The sequence below is a fragment of the Petaurus breviceps genome, unplaced genomic scaffold (assembly GCF_028583685.1).
Source record: "Petaurus breviceps papuanus isolate PSGF00001 unplaced genomic scaffold, PetGlider_PUasm1.0 187, whole genome shotgun sequence".
Lineage (NCBI taxonomy): Eukaryota > Metazoa > Chordata > Mammalia > Diprotodontia > Petauridae > Petaurus > Petaurus breviceps.
In genome coordinates this window covers 12363681-12378903 of record NW_027185799.1, presented here as the reverse complement: position 1 = coordinate 12378903, position 15223 = coordinate 12363681, and the positions used below count along the sequence as shown (strand labels likewise).

At 31.7% G+C, this 15223-nt stretch overlaps 1 protein-coding gene across 1 annotated transcript in view; it reads left to right on the top strand.

Moving 5' to 3' along the window:
* Nucleotides 1-15223, top strand: part of CNTLN (centlein) — a 492075-nt gene that overhangs the window by 392617 nt on the left and 84235 nt on the right. The window contains exons 20-24 of the mRNA XM_069090553.1: nucleotides 1102-1248; nucleotides 9888-9985; nucleotides 11315-11441; nucleotides 12834-12971; nucleotides 13565-13750. Of these exons, the coding sequence (XP_068946654.1) occupies nucleotides 1102-1248; nucleotides 9888-9985; nucleotides 11315-11441; nucleotides 12834-12971; nucleotides 13565-13750 (696 nt within the window). The remainder of the gene's footprint in view (nucleotides 1-1101; nucleotides 1249-9887; nucleotides 9986-11314; nucleotides 11442-12833; nucleotides 12972-13564; nucleotides 13751-15223) is intronic.

Sequence of the window (15223 nt, the reverse complement as noted above, 5' to 3'; positions counted from 1 at the left end):
AAAATAGTAGTGTAGTTATGTTCTCTAGGAGCCCTAAGTTGTTATGCCATTAAACCTTGGTGGCATTCTGCTGACTACAGACTAGTGAAAGATAACAACTAACATAAAGACTATTTTTGTTACCTTCTTACATAAAAATGTTTAAGCATAATATTTAGCAAGTTCTAATTAAATGTTTATGGCATTAAAATGTAAATAAACGGTTTTCTACCTCATACTTTGCAAAAGGGCATTGTCAGCTGTCAATCAAATACAATAAAAACCAAGATAGTTTGTTTGCATGCTATTTACTTGAACTAAATCCCTAACAAGGCTCGTCTGCTAATTGGACTTAACATTTATGTTGCTAAATGAGAAGCATTTTGGCTGCTGTAAAGGGTGGTAAGAACTACCCAGTGGAATAAACAAATAACATCTGTTATCCTGTCCTGCTCCAGCTTGGCTTTTACCAGTTAAGTACATCAGCCCTAGAGTCAAGGTTATCAAATATGTGGGTCTCTGGCTAGCATGCATATATGTGGAAGAGAAGAAATAGCACAATATAAGTGAAGCCCAGCTAACCAGAAAACATTTAATAAAGCTGGTACATTTTATTTTAACCTTTATGAGCCCTACAAGCACAAAAGTAAAAGCCAATAGAGATTGTAGTACGTGAATTATAATTGCTGTCAGTATTCATAGTTTGACTGTACCACTGTTTTAAAATTAATATTTATTGAAAAGATCCAATATTTTAGCTACTATGCAAAACAGAAACAACATATTTCCCTGCCATTTTAATATATCTAACACTATTTAGTGTCTGTATTTGTATGTGTATGCAAACATTACTACAACAGATAGAATTTTGAAGCTTTTAAATTTTTATCACTAGCATATTTTGTTCATAGAAAATAAAATTACAATTTTGATTTTACTTTTAATTTTAAAGTTACATTATTCATCATGAATTTCAGTTGGATAGATTTCAAACATGAGTAATGATAATGTTTGGTCTATAAAAATCTCCTTGTAACAAGTCAACAGAATTGCTTTAAAAAATTTATACATATGTATATATATATATATATATATAGTTATACTTTTTTCTGGGAAAAATAGAAGCAAAATTCAGACTTGGCTGAACTTCAGAAAGAGAAAGAAGAATTACAAAAGAAATTGGAGGCTGCAAATGAGTCTAAATCTGCAGTAGAGTCTCCTTCAAAGAATTTGCAGGCAGAAATTAAACAACTGCAGTGTAAATTAAAGGTGAGTCTATAAATGATTAAGAATTCAGACTTATTAGTAATTTAATAATTGGTATTTAACAAGTGGCTTCTTAAAGTTAGCTCCAGCTAATCATGCTCATGGTAGAAAGGCAAGGTATGCATAATAAAAAATTTTTTATTCTCTGTTGGAATTTGTAATGAATGCTTGTACATGGATTTTAATTATGTGTTAATCAACCCACAATTATTAATTAAGTACTTACTATGTGCTAGGCACAGTGCTAAGTGCTGGGGATGCAAATACAAAAATTAAACAGCCCCTGATCAGAAAGTATTTGTATTCTAACAGAAAAGACAACATATATTTTTATAAAAATTTGCATCATATGAGGCAGTTTGGTATCATGCATAAAGACCAAGTCTCACAGTTAGTGAGACCTGAATTTAAGTCCTATCTCTGACACATACTGACTGTGTGCACCTGGGTAAGTCATTTAACCTTTAAATGCTTTAGGCAGCTCTCTAAAGCACAAAGATGTGCCAACTTCCACTGGTATAGGTTATTTCCTCACCAGGGAGTTCCCTATACCAGTGAAAACAGTTCTTGTCCTTGTCCCTTTTCATATACATAGTACATACAAAATGAATATAAGTCAAGGTAATCAAGTATGTGGATCTCTGGCTAGCATACAAATATTTGTCTATATAAAGGTAGTGTTTAGTCACTGAGAATATTCAGTTCTGAACAAACTGACCAAAGCCACAGAAACCCTGACTCAGGAGATGGAAGATCTATCATTTTCCTTATCCTGTTTCATTATTCCATTCTAACCTGCTCTACCCTGATCCTGATAATTTAAAGAATTACTTTTGGAAAAGTGCAAGGATTGCCTTACAAAGAAATGTTTCTTCGGATTTTTTGTTTGTTTTTAACAGAAGTCTTTTTAAAAGGAGGCACTTTTTTTTTTTGCTTTTTTGGAGGGGGGAGGGCAGGGCAGTTGGGGTTAAGTGACTTGCCCAAGGTCACATGGCTAGTAAGTGTTAAGTGCCTGAGGCCAGATTTGAACTCAGGTCCTCCTGACTCCAGGGCCGGTACTATATTCACTGCACCACCTAGCTGCCTCAAAAGGAGGTACTTTTAAACCAAAACATCCAAATTCCTTACATCTCATCCCAACTTACACATTCATATGTGTTGTGTGTGTATGTATGTGTATGGAGAGATATAATATATTTGGGTGTTTTGGTGCTTTTATGTATATACTCCCATATTGGGGGGTGGGAGGGTGAAATGGAAGGAAATCATGTGTTTTAGCTTAAAAACTTTGATTAAAAGACTTTTGTTCAACTACAAGTACATGGGAATAAAAATGAAGAGAGATGACCATAATATTTACCAAGTAATTAACCAGAGTAGATAAAAATCTCAACTTGAAAGCCATATTTGTCATATAAAAATACATTTGAGAATATATTGTAGTAGAAAATAGGACTATAGCTTTCTTTTTTTAAATTAAGAAATGATTTGCAAGAACTCAGTAACATGCTGTTTATGAGGACATTTGTTTGTGAATTGTGTCTAAAATTACTTCCTTCCTTGAGAGTTGCTAGCCAGAGGTGCGCAAAGATGGTGGCAGTAGAAGTAACCAGAAGAAAACTTCAGATAGGAATACATAGGGATTAGGAAGGAAGTATTGGAAAGACTGATAATATTTTTTTTTATTGTAACATATTGAGTGTGTTCTCACAGTGGTATTTTAAAGTGAAAATTACTGTAGGAGCCAAGTATATTTAATGAAGACCTTTAATTCTGTTACATTTAAGGTAAGGAAGAGGTTTCAAAAGGAAATAGTGTGTTCTTATGCATAATTTTTTTTAGTATTTCGGATTTTGTAAACATTCAGATTTTTAAAGATTTTTTTGAGTCAAATTTAAATGTTAACAATTTTAAGAAATAAGGTCATAACCTTACTGTGAGATGTAAAATAAGGTTTAGATAACCTTAGATCAAATTACTGAGATAGTCTGACTATGTTTACCCCAAGTCAAGTCAATAATAAACATTTATTAAGATTCTTTTATGTGTCAGACACTGTTTTAAGCTCTGAGGATACAGTGAAAGGATTAAAAAAAAACTTTGCTCTCAAGAAGCTCACAGTCTGATTGGGAAGAAAAAATAAAAACAACTATGTATAACTAAGATATAGACAGATTGGAGATAATTTTAGAAGGTAATGGGGATCAGGAAAAGACTTCTGGGAGGTGGGATTTGTCTTGCATCTGAAGGAGGTCAGGTAAACCAGGAAATATGTATGCGAAGGGAGGTAATTCCAGGTGGGGGTAGGAGTGGGAGTGGGGTGGGGCAGGGAGACTGCCAAGGAACATTCATGGACTTGGGAGATGGAGTGTAAATTTTAATCCAGGTTTTGCTAAATTGCATTATTATTCTCAAAGTTGAGTATTTAGCTTATGGTTTTATGACAATTTAAGGTTACAGAGAAATTTGCATACTTTGCTAAATTAATCCTTACCGTTTTGTAAAGAAAGTATTAAATTTATTATTAGTCATTTTTATAAATAGGAAAATTGCCATAGCTCTATCATACAACAGAATAAAAAAGGATTTCATCTAGTTACTTCCAATCTACTCAGTAAAATTTTTAATTAAAAAGAATGTCATGATAAATTTTACTTACTGTATCATTTGCCTCTATAAGTAAAGATTTTTTTAAAAAAATATGGACTGGTATTTCACTGGCATAGGAAATTTCTGCTAAGGAAACTTTTAGCAATGTATAGCACCAATGGTTCTATATACCTTCCCATCATACTAGTAGCAACTTGAGAGCTTAGGTGATTTGTTAGGGTTACACAGCCAGTCCAACATGGGACAAATTCAGATTGTCCTGAGGCCAAAAACAAAACAAAACCCTTGTCTCCAAGCCCAATTTCCTATGTAACATTCCTTGCTGATTATTGCAGAATAATTTAAAGGATGGTTCTTAACTCTGGTTGCCTCACAGTGGTAGGGATGTGGTGCTGAGTTATTAAAGGCTATGCCATAAGACTGCAACCTCTGAAAGGTTCTGCTTTCCAGAGGAAAGTAGAAAGGCCTTATGACAAATAGTCAACATTATCACCAATAGACTGGGTACTGGTTAATGCATTCTTTGGCCGTGGCAACCAGGAAAACAAAATAAGTAAATAATAACCCTCAGTATTTTATGCTTTTCAAGTAGCAGTAGCACAGAAGCAGAAAAAGGAGCAGAGGATGTTAAGAATCACCAAATTTTTTAGACCTCATATAAATATTAATTTAGCTATTAATACTGTCTGGTATTAGTAAGTCAACATACTACTGCACCAACTGAATCATATGACTACCGAAGTTTTTGCCATAAATAAAACCCAAACACATAAGGACATTACACCTAAATGGAAGAATAGTTTATAGGTTCTTCTTAGAAAAGCAAATTTAAAAAAAATGGTTAAACTGGTTTCATCTTGGATCCAAAGACAAGCAGAAACATTATTTAATAGGACATTTTTTAAATTTTTTAATTTTTTTTAAGCAATCAGGGTTAAGTAACTTGCTCAAGGTTACACGGCCAGTTATTTCTGGGTGTGGTGCCGAGTGTCTGAGCCCGGGATTCGATCTCCAGGTCATCCCAACACTGGAGCCGGTGCTCTTACTCACTGAGCCACCTGGCCGCCCCTTAATTTTGATAGGTCATCTCTTATTGCAATGCTTGTGATAACATAAGCAAAATGATCACCATGAAACTCATTGCAGTATTTATACAGCCATCCATTGCAGAGGATGATGATATGGGGAAATTGTATGAAGAATTTGATAAGTAACTCCAAGTTAGTTAAAAACATTAATTAATTCACAATTACTTCAGTGCCATGGTAGGCATAGGGGAAGATGATAAAGAAACTCTTGGAGGTCATAGATCACACAGAAACCTCATCCTTGTATATCATGAAAGAAGAGAGTTAGAATGTGCTAGAATAGTGAGCAGTAACATCACCAAGAACAGTGAAATTAATTTTTTTTAGACAGGAAAATGAATTGCTGCTGATGGAGTCAGAGTATTTAAAATCTTGCCCTAAATAAAGCAGTGACCACAGTAGAAAGATCTACATAACCTGAAAGTTTCTTGATAAGCAAACACTTGATTATTTTTGCCAGGTAGAGATATGGCAACCAAGGACAATGAAGGTTCAGAATATAAACTCTTCTACAAAATTTGAGAGGAGAAGCTGGTTGAAATATATTCTTGTTATAAAATAGTGTGATCAACTTTATGAGTTTGTAGGGAGATAGGACTTTGTTAAGGATTTTGTATGTTCCTATGAAAGATCTGAATGTGTTCATTGGTGCTTTGTTGAAGAGATTAAAGACATTTATAATTTCAGAAACTGGAGATGATTTGCTTGTCCCAGGCTGTTATGGGTCTGTAATGTTAATGGAATAGGAAGATCTTCCCTTCCCATTAATAGGCCCCTGTGACCATGTGTCCCCTTTTCACTTGGAACAGGAACTGTATTGTGTTCTCAGGTCTAGAGGTACACAGGTATTTCAATCATAGATGTCTTGCTGCTTTCACAGCTGTGATACATCCTGAGTAACATAGAGTCCATTGAGGGAGGAACTTGCCTAAGGAGGAGCTTACTTAGGGGGAGGCTTGCTTGAAGGAAGGCTTTCACACCTCATGGTACTTAGTCAATCAGGCACTGAGCCACATGGGTTGTGATGCCTTCTGGGTCTGAGCCTACTAGTAGAAAACTATACATACTGGGAGGTTGATAGTTTACTTCAGAAGTTCACTCATGAGAAGGACCATTTGATTCCCTGGATGGGAATCTGAGTAACCATTTGTTAAGAGGATCCCTCCCTCTCCCCCCCCCCCCCCCCCCCGCCTCCAAATACCCAGAGGTTTGTGTTCTCCTGATCCGGTGGTATATGTAAGTGGTTGTATTGCTTTGTTCAGACAGTAGGGGCCCTGTCTGTTGAATCTCTGTGCTAATTTCTCTGCTTGTATTTTCTATTTATCTGTAATTAATGTAAGATTGTGGACCCCTTTAAAAGTTGTCTTTCCTTTAGCAAAGCAGATCAAAGAACCTGTGTTAGCAGGCCATCCTGGGTGTGCTAGGGTGCTTCTTATTACAGTGTCAAGGTTAATCTTTTATGCTGGACCTGTTAAATGGAGTCTCAATTACAAAGTGAGTTTCTTGAGAGGGCAGAGTGTTTTTTTCCTTACTTTGTATTCCCAGCTCTTAGCACAGTGCCTGGTACATAGCAAATACTTACAAGTACTTGTTGATTTAATTATATAACATTATTGAAATGTTCATTACATAAAACAACATATTGGATTTGTAGGGTGAGAGAGAGTGAAGAGGTGAGGCTGACTTAGATTATAGACCTAGGTGACTAGAAAGTTGCTAGTAAATTTGACAAAAATAGGCAAATTAGAAGAAGGGGTAGGTTTAGGGTAAAGATAAAGAATTTTGTTTTGGACCAGTTGAGTTTGAGATTTCCTGTGGGAAATCCAGGTAGAGACGTCTTGCAGGTAGTTTTGAGATACAGTTCTGAAACCCAGAAAATGTAATATTGAATATGTAGATTTGAAGTTCAGCTCTATAGAAATAATAGTTGTATTAATGGGAGTTGAGTTAAAAAACATATACATACACAAAGAGAGACAGAGATAGACACAGAGACAGTGCAAGAATAAATAGGAGAAGAACAGAGAATCCAGAAGAAATCTTATTTTTAAATTCATATTTGTAGTTACGTCCTTTGCCTTGGTGAAGGTGTGAGCTAAGACGACAAAAAAAAGTAAAGAGAGAGTATAATTTCCTCCTTTCTCCCCTGCTTCTGAGTGATGCTCTGCCTCAAATAAGTGTCATATCTACTGTCATCTCCAACATGGAGTGGGGGAAAAGAATGAAAAACATGTGGGCCAGATTTTCACAGAGCAGCTTTTTATTTAGATTATAGTTTAAAATATTCCTAGACTATTAATTTCAGTTTAATTAATTACATTAATTAAATTTAAAATGTATAAAAGTATATTTTGCACTACTGCAAATTCCCATGTTTCAATACATATATGTGTTCATACTACTTTATTTCCAAAACCCATCATTTCATTGGTGTAGATTCACCTCTATGCCTAAAAGGCTTAATGTGTTGCTAAGGCCATAAAAATTTGGGACCTACTGGACATTCTTTTGGTAATGAGTCCTTTCACCCCTCTCTCCATGCTGAAGGATTGAAGGAAATTTCTGCATAGATATACAAATGCTGACAATTTATTTTCAAATTAAGTGAATATTATAGTTTAATTTTAAGATAGTTTTTTTTGCAAGAACCAAGTGGAGATATTTAGATTATTTGAACATTTTAAAATATCTTGTTTTGTCTCTTAAATAATATTCACTTTCACAGTTCTAGCTATTATTCTGTGCTTGTCTCTTGAATGTCCTTGGTTCAATAAGTTGTTTTAAAATGCAGATAATGCATTTTTCCATCTCTTCATGTCCACCATATTATAGAGATAGTTTGCCAGAATATCTAAATTTCAATGAATTTTTAATTTTTCATACTGAATCTATTATTTACATTCATTGCTTAAAGCGGATGTGGAAAGAGTGCTAAAATTTGGAGTCAGAGAACCTGAGCAACGCCACTGTACTATTTAAAGGACTTTGGTCAACTCACTGAACACTGTCTCAGTTTCCTACTCAATAAAAGTATTGAAATATTAAAGCCAGTAACTCTAGTTCATGAACCTATACTTAATTTATTTTTGTCAGGGTTTGGTCTATTAGGAAAAGTCCCTTTTTTGATTATTTGACTCTCTGATTTCTCAAGAATCACTCTTTTTGCTTTAAAACTTACTTGTTACCATATAGGCTCACATATAATGAAACATGATGATTCTTTTAATTTTCTTTTGAACATAACAAACAACAAATATTCATGTATAAAAAGTACATAGAAAAGAGATTTGTTTATGAAACCACAAATCACTCTGCAATTAAACAAATTTATGTTTTCTTCATCATGAAAGCAATGAAATATCAAAAATAGCTTCTTTTTTATTAGTTTAAGAGCACAGAAAAGTGTGGAATACTTTGTCGGGACAAACTTAATTTAAGGATAATTATAAAACTTTCTGTTTGTTCACTGAAAAATTCATTTTAAAAAGAACATTCAGTTCCCTAAAAATGCTGAACTAATGATGCATTACTGCAATCTTTAAAATGTCCTTTAATTTAGGTTGTCTGCATATGAACGAATAAAATAAACTTATAATAATTATTTTATACATGGTCATTTGACCAGATCAAAACCATCAAGATAATTAACAACTTGACAGTTTTAACATTTCTTATGAAAAGCTATAACTTTCAAACGAAGTATTTATTTATACTGCTGCCTTAAATTCTTTTTTTAAAGGATATTTCTATTTGAAATCACCTTGCAATAGATTTTTTCTTAATTCTTTACTATGATTTCCCTAGTTTTCATTTTTTAACCTTAAATAAAACTGTCCAGCCTTCTAACAGTATAATATAACTCTTCTTAAAAATTGAAAGTTCCATTGTGTCTTTAAATGAAAAATTGTTAGTATTTTCATGAGGATTTCCTTTTCAAAATTAAACATAAAATGTATTATTTGTATATGAGTATCAATAAAGAACATTTAATAAAATGCCTCTACTCCAAATATTCATAGAACTTTATTAAGAAATAAACCCACATTACAACATATATCCATCATAATAGGAATTATTTTATTCTTTTTTATTTTATGTTATTATTTTATAATTTTATAATTATTTTATGTTTTTGATTCTGCTTAATATACTAGAGCTTTTTTCTCTAAATAGCTATATGACAAGCGAATTAGATAGGTAACTGAAATATTCATCCCATTTTGTAAATAGAAAAATTGAAATACAGAGAGGCTGAGAAGTTACTGAAGATCATTACATTTAATCAGTTATGTGTGTCAGAGTTATGTCATATGTTCTAACTCCTAATCTAGTTCTCATTCCTCTTATATGCTACACGGGTATATTGAAAGTTTGAAATCTGTAATACTTTAAAATATAATGTTACATAGATAACCTTATCATGTGTGTGAGGTTATTTCACTTTCCATTACTTCCCAATCTTATTAATCTTTATCACTCATAAGTGATAATGTTTCAGGAAAAAGAAGAGAGTAAATTCATGAAGTTATTAACTGCAGTGTTAAGTTCAAATCACTATGTTGCACCAGCATGCTACCAAGTCCATTATACACGTGACATAGAAATGCATTTTGCTCTATGTTTTCATATTTGAATGACTTGAGAGCACTTTACCCTTATGTTAATTGCCATCCCTTCTATAGTGTTTTGATAAGATTTAAAACATTTAGTTGCATTTTTAATTTAATTAGTTTAATTTCAAAAGCATAATTTGAAATATGTTAATATAATATAGGACATTTAATTAAATCTACATCTGATGCACCTTAGTTACTTTACTGTTTGTAGAATGGTCATTTTTGCTGCTTGGTAATTTTTTTAAGTCATTGGTATCATTTACTTCAAATATCACCAGCTGTTGAAGAGTAAATGTTGTTTTTGATTTTATGTGTATTTTTAACCTAGAATACAACAAATGAAATGACTAAACAGTCATCAAATATAAAGTCTCTAAAATGTGAAGTAAAGGAAAAGGAAGAACAGATACTGGAATTTCAAGGAAAGTATGTTCTTGGTGTTATCTATTCATTGTATTTGGTGCCACCCAGTGGTAGTTTAGTTTATAGCACTGTCAACCATTTCAAGGATAAAAGATAGTGCTGTGAATTACTGTTAATGAAGTCTCCTTTTTTTCTACCCTAAGAAATGTTCAGATTATATATGAAAAATCACTTATTCAAAATATAAGCTGAGGTTTACTATTTAGTGACCAAAAACTAACTAGCTACAATTTCTAAATTACAGTGAGAATCTTAAAAATTTTCGGACCCTAAGGTGAAATGTTTTGTTGAATGGTATCTAAGTAATTTCCTTAATAATACTCAAAGGAATATTGAAAACACTGTAATTCTTTCTTTAGTGAATATTAAATTTGTCAATTTAAAAGTATATAAACTGGTAAAAAAAATACCTAGATTTATGTTTGCTAGGATGTCAAAATGATTTTTTTCTTTTTATTTGAATGGCTTTAAGGTTTTAAAACTCCATTTTCTATACTAATCTATAAAAATTAGGGAGTTTTTTGTTCCAACAATAAAAATTGATTACTTTATATAATATTTTTTACCATAAGGTATCTTAAGATTAAATTTATTTACTTTTTATGGGTCTAACTAATTCTAGCCCGTTATAAATTTTTTTAAAAATTTGTTCAGATTACAATTCTGTATCTAGGACAACTGTCATTAGATAAAATACATCAAAGAAATAACAAATAGTTTTTTTAAGTTTAACCATTTAATTATTTGGGGCTAATTTTTAGAATAATTTATAAAATTATTTTAATAGCTTTTAAAAACTCAACTTTCTTTCAAACAGATCCACTTATATGTCAATACAGTTATAAATCATATGGAAAGAAATTATTATAATACAACTATGCTTATTTATGAGGTGTTTATAAAATGTGGTATTACAAAATTTATAGCTAAAGTATATAACCTAGTTTATGACTTCTTTTGATAAATTATCAGTACTGTTTATAATTTAATAATATTATGATAATATAACCTAAATCTAATAAATATTAAATGGCTGTATAAATTATTTTTTCAAAATTTTTGTAGCATTAAAAAATTGTGGCATGTATTTTACTGACACACACATTATCTATACTATTATACTATAGTTTCAATATAGACCTAATGTATATAATTCAAAAGCATATCAATAGACATATAACAATTTACTGGTTAATAGTATACATATAACAACATGTAATCTAGTACCAACTGATCAATAACATTTGAGCAGAATTTCTGTATTATGAAAAATATGCTCTCTTTAAAAACATATCCCATTACTATAAGTGTGATGTTTTCCTTCCTTTTAAGAGTGTCTCGAATGGAGAGGGATTTAGTCATGAAGAGACATTTGATAGAGCACTTTAAGCATCGACAGAAAGTTAACTTGGAAAATAATGACAACTTTAATGATTTGTTAGAAAATCTTGAGAAAAAGGTACCATTTATTTTTTGGTCTCAGAACTGTAAAAATAGTGTTTTATTAACAGAAATAATTTAACTTTGCAATTCACATTGCACTAATTATTTCAGTAAGTCTAGTGGATTTATGTAAACATTCATATTAGGATAGAACTTACTATATAATACGTCATTATTTGCTCTCCAAAATGATAAATTCCCAGATTTGGAACTTTAATATATAGATCAATAGGAATTCACTGGGTGCCTTATCATTAAATTTTTAAAAGAACAAAAAAGTCAGTTATCCCTAAATTGATTTTATGTTATGCAGATTAACAAAAGACAGCCATAGTCTCTTTCTGTCCATCCTGAAAATAATCTGTGAATATATAATTGAGCTTATCTTTAATAAAATTATGATCCATGCTTTTTATTCAGTATTTTGTTACACTTAGTGCTACAATGTAAGACTATGAATATATTTTTAAAATTTCTGACAAATCAAAGAAGCTACAAGTCAGTTAACTAGCATATCTTCTACTATGCCCACTTGATTTAATGTACAGATAGACTTTGTGAGAATGACAGCAGAGAAAGCTTCTTTCTAGACTTATGTAACATCTCACCCCCAAAATTGAAGTAAGTATTCTGTCAACTAACAGAAACTGTGCTTCCCTTAGAAGAAGAGACCTGGCTGAACAATTGATAATCTAGCCTGCACTATGGCAATCCCTAAGCATCATCAGCTCTGGAAGGAGTACCTCTTTCATCCTCCTTACCAGAGCTAAGATATCATTATGTTATTTTCAGTTCAAAAGCAAGAAGGACTAAAGTCTAAAAAAGCAGGAAAAATTCATTTCCAATAATAAAGATATTTTCTGTGGTTGTTTTTTAATATTCACCATTAAGTATCTTAGAATCATGTTTTTCATTTCAAACAGTTCATTCACTGTAATCTTCCATCAGTACTGAATGATATATGGCAACTTTTTCACACCTAATTTCATCCTAAATTATTCTTACTATGTATAAAAACTAAGAGTTTCCGATAACTATGTTTGTTTACATACTAGAAAATTCCTAACTTTTAAAAACAAACTAATATTAAAATATGTTGAATTTTGAAGTTTGATATTTATATTGGTCCACTTATAGGGAAACAACTGAATAGTCTAACAAATAAAATTAATGGTTTTATTCATATGTCTTTTGGTATCACATTTATGCTCTCCTTTAAACTCATGTGGGATGTTCATTTTAGAATTACTATTATTTCACCATGTAAATGTTAACAAGTTCTACTAATATTTTAATTTGGATATAACTTTTAAAGAAAGAAAATTTAAATCATTCATGCTTTAGTTTGGTTCTGATATAGATTGTTTCGCCAAATAATCCTGCAACAACCCCTTGTGTTTTACTTCAGGTAAAAACATTGACTGAAGACTGTACTAACAAAAGGACAGCAATTGACGCACTCAAGCGAATGCTTAATGTAGTTACAAAAGAGAAGTCACATTATGAACAGATGTATACAAAAGCTAAAGATGAGCTAGAAAGAAAGGTATGTATGATTGTACGGTCTTCCTGTTTGGAAGCTGTTTGATGCGATGTCCTCCTTTTTTAGTTTTTCATCGTTATGTATTGGAAACAAATATTTACTATTATCTCATTTTTTTATTCTTTTCTGTCCTAGCAAATAAGCATTGTTTTGGTTTATTTTGTTTTCCTCTAAAGGGAGTGCTGTATAAGAAAAGACAAACATTTATTTTTGTCCTAATACAAAAATCTTAAATTATTGTTGAGGGAAAATCATGATATAGGTATATAGAATCCATTAATTTTCATAAAATTATAAGCATATTACATAATTTTAACTGACTTGAGACTTTTTGGTTTGACATAACTTCTCTTCTGTTTGGCAGCAAATACATAATATGTGAGTATGGGAAAAATATAATCTAGAATGAGGAAAAAAATTAAGAAGCCAGACATTTTCTTTTAAAACAGAGGAAAGCAAGTATATCACACATACAGCTTTGTTTGCTTACATAGATTTTGCTAAATGTATTATAAATTCTGCTAAATGTATTAAACAAAATTTGTCAAACTATAATTAGTAGGAATTATAGTGAATATTTAATGATATTTTTACAGGACCACAAGCTTGCTCACCTATTAAGTAAAATGAATGAGACAAAATCTGCTATGACAGAGCTTGAAGCAACTGCTTCCCAGCAGCTCCATGGATTAGCTTTGCAAAGCGAACGAGCTTTTGAAATAGTGCAAATAAAACTAATGCGAGCCAATGACCGAGAGGAAGAATTCATCACATTTGTGAAGGTTTGGGCTCTCCTTTTCTTTTGCTTGCTTAATTCAGATACTTTTCTTCAGAGAAGACCTTATAGGTAAAATATGTAGTGAAATTTAAGTGGTGCTATGAAGACACTCCCTTTGGAATGCCTCCAAATTTTGCCACTTACCTTATAGGATGCTGGTAATTCTTCTATTCAAGATTCATTCATTCCTTTGGGTGTAAGGCATTGCCTTTCCTAATTACCCCCTTTTAAAAATGAAAATACCTCTGGAAAGGGTAGCGCAGAAAAGTGTTTTCATTTATACCTTTGTGTGAATTTAATTTGTCAGATTGATTTCCTCTGTGATTTTTGATATCAGGAAACAAGGAATAGAAGTTGGGTCATGGGAAAAGAGGGAGATATAATTTTGAATTATAGGATACAACCTGAGAAGAAAAAGACTGATTGAAATGCCATAGGAGTCAACATAAGGGCTCCAGGAACCTTCCTAAAGATATTGAAGCCTGCATGAAAGGTTTGAGAACATTATGTCCTTAAAGGGTTGAAAGGGTATAGAAAGGGAATTTCAGGAGTGCCAAAGACAAACTGCCAACCTTACAGCTTTGCCTAGGGCCAGCCAGACTCTAGGATTATTTGTGTTTTTCATGTGTCTCATAAATTCCAAAGAATTATGGTCTTTAATATAAAGTTTGATTATCCATATAATTGTAAAAAAAAAAAGAACTTCACTTCTCCTAAATGGGATAGACTATCTTAATAAAATAGTATATCTATTGGAGAACTTGACATTTTCAGATAAATTGTCATTCCTCAGATATTTGTAAAATACTTTTAACTTAAAGAAATGGATTATTATAATTGATACAACTAAACTTGTATGTGATACAAACTTTACACAGTCACACAATCCCTATATTGATTTTAGACTGTCTTCTTGTCCTCTGAAACGTTCAAGAAATATCCTTTGTCTCCACATCTATATAAAGATTATCCTTCAAAGTTTATATATACATGTGTGTATGTTAAGAACAGCACTAAATACCAGAAGATATAGTCTGATAACTTTTCATATCAGAATTATGCATTTTACCTGGTAAATATGTTTTCCTTCTATTTGGAATATGAAATACTACATTAACTTTGGTAACATTGTCATTATTATTATGTCAGCAGAGTCCACCCATGAGCACTGAATATCCTTCCAGTTGTTTAAGTTGTTCTTCATTTCTTTATTTAAATTTGTATCTACATGGGTCTTGAATATGGTTTAATTAATTGACTTCCAGATATTTTATGTATATTCCAATTATTTTGAATGGTATTTTAGTTTCTATTATTACCTCCTGAATTTTGTTATTACTATAAAGAAATGCTTTTTAAAATTTATTTTGTAATCTGACATTCTAAAGAAGCTATTGTCTCAATGAGCTTCTTTGCTGATTCCCTAGGATTTTCTAAGTAACTATCATGTCATTGCCAAATAGGGATAACTTTGTAT